Raw genomic sequence first — 12,321 nt, 5'->3', positions numbered from 1 at the left:
AAACTCTTAGAGGAAAACATAGGAAGAACACTCTCCGACATAAATCACAGCAAGATCTTTTTTGATCCACCTCCTAGAGTAATGGAGATAAAAACAAAAATAAACAAATGGGACCTAATGAAGCTTAAAAGCTTTTGCAAAGCAAAGGAAACTACAAACAAGATGAAAAGACAACCCTCAGAATGGGAGAAAATATTTCCAAATGAATCAATGGACAAAGGATTAATCACCAAAATATATAAACAGCTCATGCAGCTCAATATTTAAAAAAAAACAACCCAATCAAAAAATGGGCAGAACTAAACAGACATTTCTCCAAAGAAGACATACAGGTGGCCAAGAAGTACATGAAAAGCTGCTCAACATCACTAATTATTAGGGAAATGCAAATCAAAACTACAATGAGGTATCACCTCACACCAGTTAGAATGGGCATCATCAGAAAATCTACAAACAACAAATGCTGGAGAGGGTGTGCAGAAAAGGGAACCCTCTTGCACTGTTGGTGGGAATGTAAATTGATACAGCCACTATGGAGAACAGTATGGAAGTTCCTTAAAAAACTAAATATAGAATTACCATATGACCCAGCAATCCCACTACTGGGCATATACCCAGAGAAAACCATAATTCAAAAAGACACATGCACCCCAATGTTCATTACAGCACTATTTACAATAGCCAGGTCATGGAAGCAAACTAAATGCCCATCGACAGACGAATGGATAAAGAAGATGTGGTACATATATACAGTGGAATGTTACTCAGCCATAAAAAGGAACGAAATTGGTCATTTGTAGAGACGTGGATGGATCTAGAGACTGTCATACAGAGTGAAGTAAGTCAGAAAGAGAAAAATATCGTATATTAACGCATATATGTGGAACCCAGAAAAATGATACAGATGAACCGGTTTGCAGGGCAAAAATAGAGACACAGATGTACAGAACAAATGTATGGACACCAAGGGGGGAAAGTGGTGGTGGAGGTGTATTCATACAGTAATATGTATAAAATGGATAACTAATAAGAACGTGCTGTATAAAAAATAAATTTAATTTAATTTAAAAATTAAAAAATAATAATTAAGCCCTGTAATTCACTATATCCTTAATTAGTCTAGAGATGTTACCTAGTGACATCTCCTCACTGCCCATTGTGCAGTGGCTACTATTTATATTAAGCCTGCTGGTTGCTGTGATGGTGATAATTCCTGCATTATCAGGTGTTCAGAGGAAGTGATGAATGTGATCTTTGGGTCTCAGTTCATTCCCCCCAAACTCCAGCCACTCCTTTTCTAACTCACATTTCCCAATTACTCTTTCACTTCTTTGCAGGAATTCCCAGCATGTTTTTTGGTTAGTTTTATGTCAGTCGTGATAAGGAAAACCCCAAAAAAATAGAATAACTGAATATAATGCCTCTCAATCAATGACATGACTTTTGTGACTTGCCTTAATCAGAGCTTTTCCTTAATCAGAGCTTCTCCCCAACTCATTCCACCACATCTCCATTCTTTCCTTTCTTTTTTTTTTCTCTTTTCAAGTTGAATTTATTTCTGATTTGTCCTTCTAATTAATACCCACTGATACCAGAGCTCTGCTGCTTGAAAAAAAAATGGTCTTGGGACTTTCCTGGTGGTCCAGTGGTAAAGAATCCGCCTTCCAATGCAGGGGACGCGGGTTCGATCCCTGGTCAGGGAAATAAGGTCCCACATGCCACAGGGCGAGTAAGCCCATGCACCTCAAGGAGAGAGCCTGAGTGTCCCAAACTACGAAGTCCACGCACTCTGGAACCCCCGCACCACAACGAGAGAGAAAACCTACACCCCACAACTAGAGAGAAGCCCGCATGCCTCAACGAAAATCTCGCGTGCCACAACCAAGACCCGACGCAGCCAAAAAATAAATCAATTAGTTAAAAACAAGAAAAAAGTTTTTTTTAAAAAATTGCTTTTGGAAGATATTGGGGATACAAAATAAAATCTTATACAAGATTGATCTTATACAAAAATACACATTTAATTTTATGCAACTAATCAAAATATTATCTTGCGATTTCCAATGATTATATTTCTTATTTGTATTCCAGGGGTTATTGCACTGCATCTTTATGAATTCTAGGCAGCATGGTGTAATAGAAAGTTTCAAAACATTATGATAACTACTCAGAATGGATATTTTCCCTCTGCCTCTAATAATCAAAACTTAACAATCCTAACTCTTGTCTCATTAGGACCCAGCCCTGTCCTAAAACGAATCTGAAACCTGATAAATTAATGACAAGTATTATTGGTTGGTAATGGCACAAGTTAACTTTCCCAAGTCACATTGGTCTTTTAATAAGGATCATCAATACCTTTACCCAAAGAAGCAGTTAATTACTTCAATCAGTTAGTAGATATTGAGAGAGCAGACGTGACATGCTTGCTTGCCTAACAGCCCCTCGCGATTCTCACAATCTAGACAGGGTCAGCAGACTTTTTCTGTGAAAGGCCAGAGAGTAAATATTTTATGCTTTGTGGACCACATAGGGTCTCTGTTGGGTTTTTTTTAATAGAACACTTTACAAACGTGAAAAAACATTTTTAGCTTGAAGACTGTACAAATGCTACATGAAATATGGAAAGGGCAAACGAATACTGCAGTCATTAACAGCTACAGATTCAGCCTCAGTGGTTAGTAAAAAAATGCTTGTATAACAAGCTAAGTACTGTGCTTAGGTCAGAAGTTGTCAGGCTTAAGAAGTGGTAAAGGACGAGCTTTGTATGGGGACCAGGTAGTAGCCAAGTTTGGCTAGGATATATACTTCCTATAGGAAAAGATAAAGCTGGAAAGGAATGTGGAAGGCAGGTTGGGAGGGCTCTGGTGCCCTTTTGAGGCTATGGATTATGTATTTCATTTGGTAGTCAGGGTAACCCCTGCAGAGGAATAGAATGCTTGGAACCAGCAGCAGCCTCTTAATTGGTTTTCCTTCCTTTCAGTCTTGTCCCCTCCATCTCCTCACCCCAGTCAGAGGGATCTTTCTACAATGCAAATCTGAACAAGTCCCTCCCCCTATTCAAAACTTTTCATTCATTTTCCATCGACCTTAAGATATTGTTCAGGGCTTCCCTGGTGGCGCAGTCGTTGAGAGTCCGCCTGCCGATGCAGGGGACACGGGTTCATGCCCCGGTCCGGGAAGATCCCACATGCCGCGGAGCGGCTGGGCCCGTGAGCCATGGCCGCTGAGCCTGCGCGTCTGGAGCCTGTGCTCCACAACGGGAGAGGCCACAACAGTGAGAGACCCACGTACCGCTAAAAAAAAAAGATATTGTTCAAACTCCTTACCATGGTTTACAAGTCCCATCATGATCTGGCCCCTGCTTCCATCTCCTGTTATGTTTATTTGCCAGCCTTACTGATCTTTTCTAGTTCCTCAAATTCACCATCCTCTCTTGCCTTTGGATCTTCATGTATATGGTTCTCAGTGTCTGCAACACTGCCATCACCACCTCCACTCTCCTCTTCAACATGGATAAGTCCAAATCAGCCCTCTGTTTTCAGCTTCAGTACAACATGCTTCAAGAGACCTTCCCTAGTCCATGCACTAGTTGAGCTCTCCCATAGCACAAGCTTTATTAGAATAACTTATTTAACTTGTCAGTCATCCCTGATAGAATGTAAGCTCTGTAAGGACAGGCATCATTGTGTATCTTTTTTTTTTTTTTTTTTTTTTTGCGGTACGCGGGCCTCTCACTGTTGTGGCTTCTCCCATTGCGGACAACAGGCTCCGGACGCGCAGGCTCAGCGGCCATGGCTCACGGGCCTAGCTGCTCCGCGGCATGTGGGATCCTCCCGGACCGGGGCACGAACCCACGTCCTCTGCATCAGCAGGCGGACTCTCAACCACTGCGCCACCAGGGAAGCCCCTTGATCACTATTTTTACCCAAGAATCTAGCATAGCACTGGTTCATAGTTGGTACTTAACAAATATTTTTTAACTAGATGAATGAATGTAGGTATGAATGAATGAATGAATGAAAGGAAATGGGGCTTTATTTAAAAGGAAGCTTAGTCTGGTTATATGTTCTAGAGTCAAGGAGGCCAGTGAGGAGGCTCTTATGGAAGACCAAGTGGGAGGAACTAGGCTGCACGGACAGAAGGAATGGAAAGGGAGGGAGGGTTGTGAGAATTGGGGGGAGTGAAAATCACTAGAACTTAATGACTGATTGACTGGGTGTGGGCAACAAGAGAGAAGGAGAAATTGCTCTCCAAGCTGAGAGCCCAGCAGCATCATTAGAGAAAGAGAGAGGGAGTCCTGCTAGGAAGAGGGGTCCAAGTTACTGCTTGGGGCTGGTCACTGTGCCACGTTCATGGTCACAGAAATGAGTAAAACATGACCTTTTTTTTATCAAGTGGGAGAGACAAACACATAAACAATGTGATAAAGTATTTGACAGAGAACAGTACAAAGTTCTGAGAAGCAGAGAATGGAGCAAATTACTATGCCTCAGTCCCCAGACTTTCCTGATAAAGGTTTTGTTTGGGTTAACTATTGCTGATGGGGACTAGAAACCTCTGAGATGGAACTACATGGAGCTGGGAAATGTAGGGCCTCAAAATATGTTTTGGGCTCTAGGGCCTGAGGAGAAGTATTGTCCCACCACAAAAAAAAGATGTGAACTGCTTGAAAAACCTCTGTATTGCCTCTTTCTGTTTTATACATTGGGATTCTTCAAGTCATTGCTTATTTGAAGAAAGAGCTCCCCTGCTAAATGAATGCAAACCACTCACCTAGCCCACTCCCCTCATTTTACCAAAAAGAAAATTAGAGTCCATTAAAAAGAAAAAAAAGAATGGATTTGTCCAAAGTCATGCCTTTACTAATGCTTAAGCCAAGACAAGAACTCAGAGGTCCTGACTCCGAGCCCAGTGCTCATTCTGTTGACTCACTACCAGGCTTTGAGAAAGAAAATTGGTGGCCAGTTCATGATAGGCAAATAAATGCCCATTGATGAAAGGATCTGAAGGAATCAGAAGAAATGGAGTGAGGGCTGAGAGAGGTAGAGGGCGAGCTTCAAAAGGAAGGGACTGTCCCCTCTACCTTTAAGAAGTTTAGAATGAGGTTGGGGGCTGGCTATTTGGGTCCTCCTTCTCCTGGAATGTAACAGAAATGGAGAAAATTTTACTCTAAGCAATCTGAGGGCTGGGAGGAATAGGATAGAAATTGCCAGGCTGAGCCCAGTAATGGGCAGGACCAGCACGAGCAGATTGTTTTATTCTCTTCTCACCCACTATGCCTTATGGTAGGGCCAGAGAACCTTGGGAAAGCAGTCTCAGCTTTTTCCCAGACCAGAAAGAACACGCACAGGGTAGGTGAGGAGTAGGGATTCCACACTCAGAGAAGATGAAGATGCTGTTGAAGCTGTGAGCCCTCACTAAGCCAAACCTAGACATTCGTGGGAAGAAATCCGCTCTGGGATCTGTCTGGTTCATCAAAATCCAGCTAGAAATAAATCGATAAATATAGTTAGCCTATTTGAACAGGTCCATCCTATCCTCCTGACGCAAACCATATCTGCATTTATTTCCTCTGGATGTCGGAATATAGCATATGCAACGACTTACACACTTGTCCAAAAAAGCCATTTATCCCTACACCGTCTCGTTCAGTCTTAACTCATGAGCCTTATTCTCTGCACTTCAGTAAGACCTCTGCCACTGTGAGGCATTACTGGGGACCTTTCAACAACTCTGCCCAAGCCTAGGGTCTCCTGGGGCCACTGACTTAAAAAAAAACCAGCGCCCCACCCTCTGGAAGGCAGAGACCAATTGCAATGCATTCCTTTTCTCCTTACTTCAATCTCCCTCCCTTTTTTAAAAAAAAAATAATTAACTAATTTATTTATTTATGGCTGTGTTGGGTCTTCATTGCTGCGCGTGGGCTTTCTCTAGTTGGGGCAAGTGGGAGCTACTCTTCATTGCTGTGCACGGCCTTCTCGTGGTGGCTTCTCTTGTTGCAGAGCACAGGCTCTAGGCGTGCGGGCTTCAGTAGTTGTGGCTCATGGGCTCAGTAGTTGTGGCTCACAGGCTTAGTTGCTCCACAGCATGTGGGATGTTCCTGGACCAGGGCTCGAACCCATGTCCCCTGCATTGGCAGGCAGGTTCTTAACCACTGCACCCACAGAGAAGTCCCTCCCTCCCTTTCTTGTCTTTCTTTCTTCCTCTCCCATCTCTCCTTTTCTCTCTTCTTTCTTCATCAGTTCCCCTTCCCTGTCCTAAGCCTTACTGGTCCTCCAGCTCCCCTGGGACACTGGGGTGTGGAATGGGGTCAGAGCACCAGCCCAAAGAAAGCAGGAGGGCACATCCATTTGCCAGGACCCCCCATTTGCCAGGACCCCTGGCCCACCTGACTGCCTTTTCTGTCCCACTCAGGCCTCCCGGAATGGATGTCACACGCCTCCTCCTGGCTACCCTGCTGGTATGCCTGTGCTTCCTCACTGCCTACAGCCACCTGGCACCTGAGGAAAAGCCCAGAGATGAAAAGAGCCTAAGGAGCAACTCTTCCATGAACCTGTTGGATTTCCCTTCTGTCTCTATTGTGGGTAGGTAGCCTAGCCTGGGGCCCAGCCTCCAGGCTCTGGCCCCAGAGAACTGCAGGTTGTCAAACACACTCCCCAAGCTGATACCAGGATCTACTGACATAGGTCAGAGCTCCTTCGTGCTCATTCCTCAAAACAATCCTGGAGGAATAAAGTGCCCCTTAACTCATTTGGTTTAGGAAAGCCCTGCCTGCCACCAATCGAATACGCAGCCTAGCATGTTAGAGGCTCTGAGAAACCTTAAAGTCATGACAATTGGTGAATTTGGTTTAACTTACCATTTCTGAAACTTAATGAGTCACGGAACTCCTATCAATGGTAAAAATTTTAGGAAATGCTGCAGAATATAACCAAGTCTGGGATGAACTAGTCCTTTCATGCCAGGGTTGAGAATTGAAAATGATTGCTTGGGAGAAAGTATCAGGGGCATTAGAGCCTGGCATGGAGATCTTCTGGCTCGACTTCATCTGACAATAATAATAATAACATATATACTTATTTTGTGCTAGGCACTGTGAAGTGAGTATTATTTTTATTCCTATTTTATTTCACAGCTAAGTAAATTAAGTCTTAGAAAAGTTAAGTAACTAACACACAGTTCTTAATTGGCAGAGCCAGAATTCAAACCCAGGTGTTTAACTCCAGAACCTAAGCTCAAAACTAATGTTCCTTGCTGACTTGTCTCTCACTTCAAAAAGAAGATATTCTAGATATATCAGGGAAGGGACGGGGGCACATTAACATTGACTGACCACCTTCGATGTGTCAGACTTTCTGCTTTATAAACATACCTCATTTATCCTCAAGACAACTCTTCAAGGTAGGTATTACAGTATCCTACTTGCAGATGAGAAAACTGAGTCTTAAGGAGATTAAGTAGGTTGCTCAAGGCCACAAAGCTGTTATATCGCAGAGTCAGGATTCAAATCAGGTATGCCTGGCTCCAAAGCTCTGAGAAATGGAAAATAGGGATACAGGAAAAACAAGTCCATCCATGTACAAGACACTGAGTCCATTTTCCAGGGCCACCTTTGCTTTCCCTTAGAGGACTCTGCTCTCAGTCTCTGGCTCCAGGTCTGCAGCCAGGCTAACAAGAACCTGCTGGCCTAAGTCCCAAGATGTGATCTATCCAGCCAACCCTTCATCTTCTCCCCTACCCTGGGGCTTCCTGGAGCCCCCTCTGCTCCTCCCACTTCGTTGCAGCTCAGGGCCCTCAGAGACTGGCTTTGCTCCTTCTCTCTTTGAAGCACAGAACAAGAAATCCAAAAAGATCAGCAGAAAAGAAGCGGAAAAAAAAAGATCTTCCAAGGTAGGCCTGGGAGCTCACGTTGTTGGGGTGGGACTGGACTTAAAGGGAGAGGATCCCCAAGCTCTGGCTAGGAACTAATAAAAGATTTCCCAGGCCTACATGCCCACAAGAAACTGAAAGCTACCAAAACTTCCTGGCCTCAAGCCCTGAACCAGACCCCCAGGAGCTGAGGCCCAGAAAGCTAAGGTTCACTGAGCAAAATAGCTTACCTGCTAAAAAGCATCTTCCTATACTAGCTCACACCCTGCCTGAAATTTCACCATCACTCATTCTTTTGGATGAATGCAATGTTTCCCAAACCTCAGTCATTTCAGAACCATTTCCACAACTTTTACCATATCTGAGTTTCACCTATTTAATATATTTGTTTAAAATTAAAACTTTAATTTTAAAACTTTTCTATCATGGTTATATAGTTATTTAAAAACCTATATAACCAATATAGAAAACCAGTATCACTTGACATAAATAGAAAGTAACCCTAAAAATAAGTAAAATGAAAATAAAACCTTGTTTTTTGAAAACTCAGTTCCTCAATTGCACTAGACACATTTCAGGTACTCAGCAGCCACATATGGCTGACTGGTGGCTGGCTGTATTGGACAGCACAGCAAAGAATGTCCCCAGAAAAGGGAGTAGCAAACTCAAAGCTCCTGCAGTAGGAACTCATTTCTTGTGTTCGGTGCGCACAAGGCAGTGTGGTAAAGACCGGTGGGAGAGGTGGGCAGGCCAAACCACAGAGGGCCTCAAGGATCAAAGTAACGGGGAGGAGGGTGTGCTTTAAGCCCAAGTGTGATGCCATCATAGGTCTTTTGAGAGGTCCCTTTTGTGCACTGGAGGTTGGACTGTAAGGGGGCAAGAGCCGCAGACAGGGGCCTAGCCCAGGGTAGCAGCGGTAGTGAAGCAGTGGGTAGACTCCAGATGTATTGTGAAGGCAGAACTGACAGGGATTGTGGCTACACTGGAAGGGGAAGACAACAGAGACGGTAGTTAAAAACGGTGGAGCTGAGTGGGATGCCCTAGGGAGAGAAGAGGCCAGGCCGGAGCCAGTTAAGTTTTGATGAAGTGGGGCATTGTTGGGGGAGCAGGCGGGGACCCGCTGGGGTGCCCTGTGGGCATCAGTCGGGCGGGCGGTGGGCAGAAGGTGGGGATGTCTGGTCGGGGGCCTCCATAGTCCAAGGAGTCCCCAGGCAGAGGTGAGGACGAGTGGGGCGGACGTGGACTGCTCGGGCAGCCCCAGCGTTTCCCCGCAGAAAAAGGCTTCGATGAAGAAGGTGGCACAGCCCCAGCCCCCGCCGCCTGGCCCCTGCGTGGCCACCCGCGACAGCTGCAAGCCGCCGGCGCCCCGCTGCTGCGACCCGTGCGCCTTCTGCCAGTGCCGCTTCTTCCGCAGCGCCTGTTCCTGCCGCGTGCTCAACCCCACCTGCTGAACGCGCCTCTGGGTGGTGGGCGGGGTGGGGCGGGGCTTACAGGGGCGGGGCTCCCCGGACGGGCCCTTCTGGGGCGGGCGATCTCTAGTAGGTGTGGCTTCCTAGAACAGGGAGTGGGTAGCTACTGACGTTGGGCGGAGCTTTCAGGAGGCGGGGCTTCAAGGAGACTTGGCTTGGGTTGGGCTAAAATCCAAATATATATAGGCTAATGAAAGGTGTGTGGCTGTTTCTTTAAAGAACCCGAAAGATCCTTTTTTCCCTTCGCCGAGTCCCCTTCACCGCAGAAGTTCCACGGGCTGCGCACTTGCTCTCTCCTGGTCCTGGGGAAACGTGGTTACCTGGCCCTGAGGCTGCCCTCCTGGTAAGCCCATCTCTGGGTGTGGCCGCCAGAGGCAATGCTGCCCCCTTCCTTTAAGCCTGGGAACACCCGAAGCTGCCTCCAAAACCAGGGAGGCAGAAAGGAACCATTAAGGAACTACCTTTCAGTGTTTCACCCTTTCCCCCTTCTAAGAAGCTCCCCTCAGCGCCCCCAAAACAAGAAAGGCTACAACTCCATACACAGTCTCACTGGGCTGTCTGTCCTAAGGGGTCTGCGGATACAAACTGGGGTGGCTGATTGTGACTGGGCATTGCTCTGGCCTGAGGACCCTAGAGCCTTAGGAGGCTCCCCCAAAATGGCTAGCCTAAGAGACAAATAAAGGAGGGCGGTAGTCTACTGGAGAGGTCTGAGGACCTCAAAGAATCAAAGGAAAAGCCATACAACAAGCCTCAGAAAGGATAGGATTCTGAGGGATATGAAAGGAGCCAGGTCAAAGTAAACAATGGGCAATGTTTTCAGGGCAAGACTATGGGATAAGTCACCTCCAACAGCTTCAGTTCTTGCATGGGACCATTCATAATTCAAATGCCCTAGAAAGAGAATCTGATTGAGTTTTCCCACTCCCAGGCTAAATGAACACTGATCATTGGTCCCTAGCCATTTTTAATTCTGAAAGCCTAGAGTTTGGGCTCTCCCAAGTAGGAAACAGGTGTTCAGGAATCCTTCCTCACTCCCTGCCCCAGCTCTGTCAGCCAGGAAGGAGGCAGTGGGCCTGGGCGTGGTGAGTAGGCAGCAACTTTTGTCCTGGATTATCGGGGGCCTGTCTCCTAGTGTCCCAAACTGTTGCCTGAGATTCTAAGGGATTCTGAGTCTGTGGGAAACTGAAATGCAGCATTTTCCCTCTGGAAGGACCCTGGGAGGTGCTGTTTTGGGGAGAGAGGTGGTAAAGGTAGGAACAGGGTCTGTGTGGGCACAGTCACATGAAAACTCCCAGCACCTTGAGAGGAAAGGGTTCTAAATGACATCACCTACTTGCCCTGCTTGGCTGAGAGCATCCCTGCCAGTAGAAAAGCTGAGGTTTCACCTGTCAGCGTCTCCCAGAGCTGGAGCTCTTCCCCAAGGAATCACTATAAGAAGAAACTGCAAACGATGGTGATGTAAGAAGATAATTTTTTTTAAATAATAATAACACGGCCTGTCTGTACATGAGAAAGAGTCTAGAAAGAGGCTATGTGACAGAATAATGCGGAGCAGTTGCCTCAGCCCTGGTAACCACTGTGTATCTCGGTCCTTGGAGGTGAGGACAGTGGGGCTCCGGGGTCAGCACAGATGGGGCCACCTCCCCTGACGCACTTGTCAACTTACAATCTTCCCTCTTTCAAATGTTTTAAAACTCCCTCCTTTCCAAGGACCTTTCTCAACTGGAGACCCTTGTTGTGCCTGCAGTGACATAACCAGTATGGAATGGAGGAGGCAAACATCAGACCCTGGACTGGACAGAGCTCAAGCCACCTAGATGGAGCACACACACAAAAAGATGGGTGCTCCAGGCTAGGCTGGGGACACGATTCTGCACATTGGGAAAGTCTGTGTTTCTCTGGGCTTCTATTTACTTGTCTGTAAAATGGGATATAATCACTCTTGCTGTTCTTGTTATAAATCTGAAATAGTGTTGCTTCTTATACCTTAACACAACAATCAACATACACACACAGACACAGAAAAGCTACCAGTTGCTTGTTTTTGTTTTCTGTCATTTTGGCTGCATGCCCACAGGGCAATAACCTTTTGTTCCTTGTACCACAGTTGCTGCTGAGTAAATGTCATCAGTAATTAGAATATCGGGAATATACTGCAGCCGCTGCTCCTGTGTTTTCCAGACATTGCTCACCTACCAGGCACCATTTGGCCCCCTATGAGTGAGGCCAGAGATGCAAAGCCAAAGACCCAGTCCATTAGTGACAAAACCACTAGGCTGCTGAGTCCAAACAACCGCATGGAAGCCCAACCCATTCACTCATTCAGCAAATGTGTATTGAGCACGTACTAGGTGCCAGGCATTGTGCCAGGTGCTGTGAATACTGTGGTGAACAAGTCCAATCCTCTCTTTACAGAGCTCATGGTCCAGTGGACCATGACCACCAGCCCTTGTTAAAGGTAAGAACCATTGTTAGCATGTTTGGTCTGTTCCCTCAGACTCTCAGTTCTTAACTTCTGTTGACTCAGATCCCTGGTTAGGTATTTATCTGCCCAAGTTCCCCTTCAGCTTGAGAGCCTAAGATTCATCCACCTTTTCAGAATTCCTCCTCAAGCCTTAGGGTCCTGAGTGATTGGTTCTGGGTCTCTGCAAAAATCCTGCCTGAGTGACCAGAATTGAAATACATCTGTGACTCAGAGTTGTGAAGATCTGGGACACACACACCCTATTTCCCACACCATTATTCATATTTCTCTCCCCGCTGCCCCATACACACACGAAATATATCTGTCCTAGATATATTTGTTCTACTTTTGTGGATATTGATTTAGGATCATTTCTTCCTGTAGAGCATGGCCTTACACTTGTGCCAAAGTTCTCACTGTGTGGCCTTGAAGAAGTCACTGACCTCTTGATGCTACTACCATTTCCCCATTTGCAAAATTCGGAGAAAATCAGTCAGAATGTTTTGGTTGCAAACA

General features: G+C 45.9%; 1 protein-coding gene across 10 annotated transcripts in view; it reads left to right on the top strand.

Moving 5' to 3' along the window:
• ASIP (agouti signaling protein) overlaps positions 1-9,530 on the top strand; it is a 118,340-nt gene extending 108,810 nt beyond the window's left edge. For 5 of the 10 annotated variants that reach the window (XM_032604666.1, XM_032604665.1, XM_032604664.1 and 2 more), the window contains 3 exons: positions 6,418-6,587; positions 7,832-7,893; positions 9,147-9,530. In XM_032604666.1, coding sequence (XP_032460557.1) covers positions 6,428-6,587; positions 7,832-7,893; positions 9,147-9,323 — 399 coding nt within the window. In that variant the 5' untranslated portion in view covers positions 6,418-6,427 and the 3' untranslated portion in view covers positions 9,324-9,530. Of the gene's footprint in view, positions 1-6,417; positions 6,588-7,645; positions 7,894-9,146 lie in introns of all 10 variants that reach the window. The other 5 variants (XM_032604660.1, XM_032604659.1, XM_032604658.1 and 2 more) reach the window with 1 other exon arrangement.
• The last annotated feature ends 2,791 nt before the right edge of the window (positions 9,531-12,321 follow it).

This window comes from Phocoena sinus, chromosome 15 (genome assembly GCF_008692025.1).
Source record: "Phocoena sinus isolate mPhoSin1 chromosome 15, mPhoSin1.pri, whole genome shotgun sequence".
NCBI lineage: Eukaryota > Metazoa > Chordata > Mammalia > Artiodactyla > Phocoenidae > Phocoena > Phocoena sinus.
The sequence above is the reverse complement of the archived record's forward strand: the minus strand, read 5'-3'. Positions and strand labels throughout refer to the sequence as shown.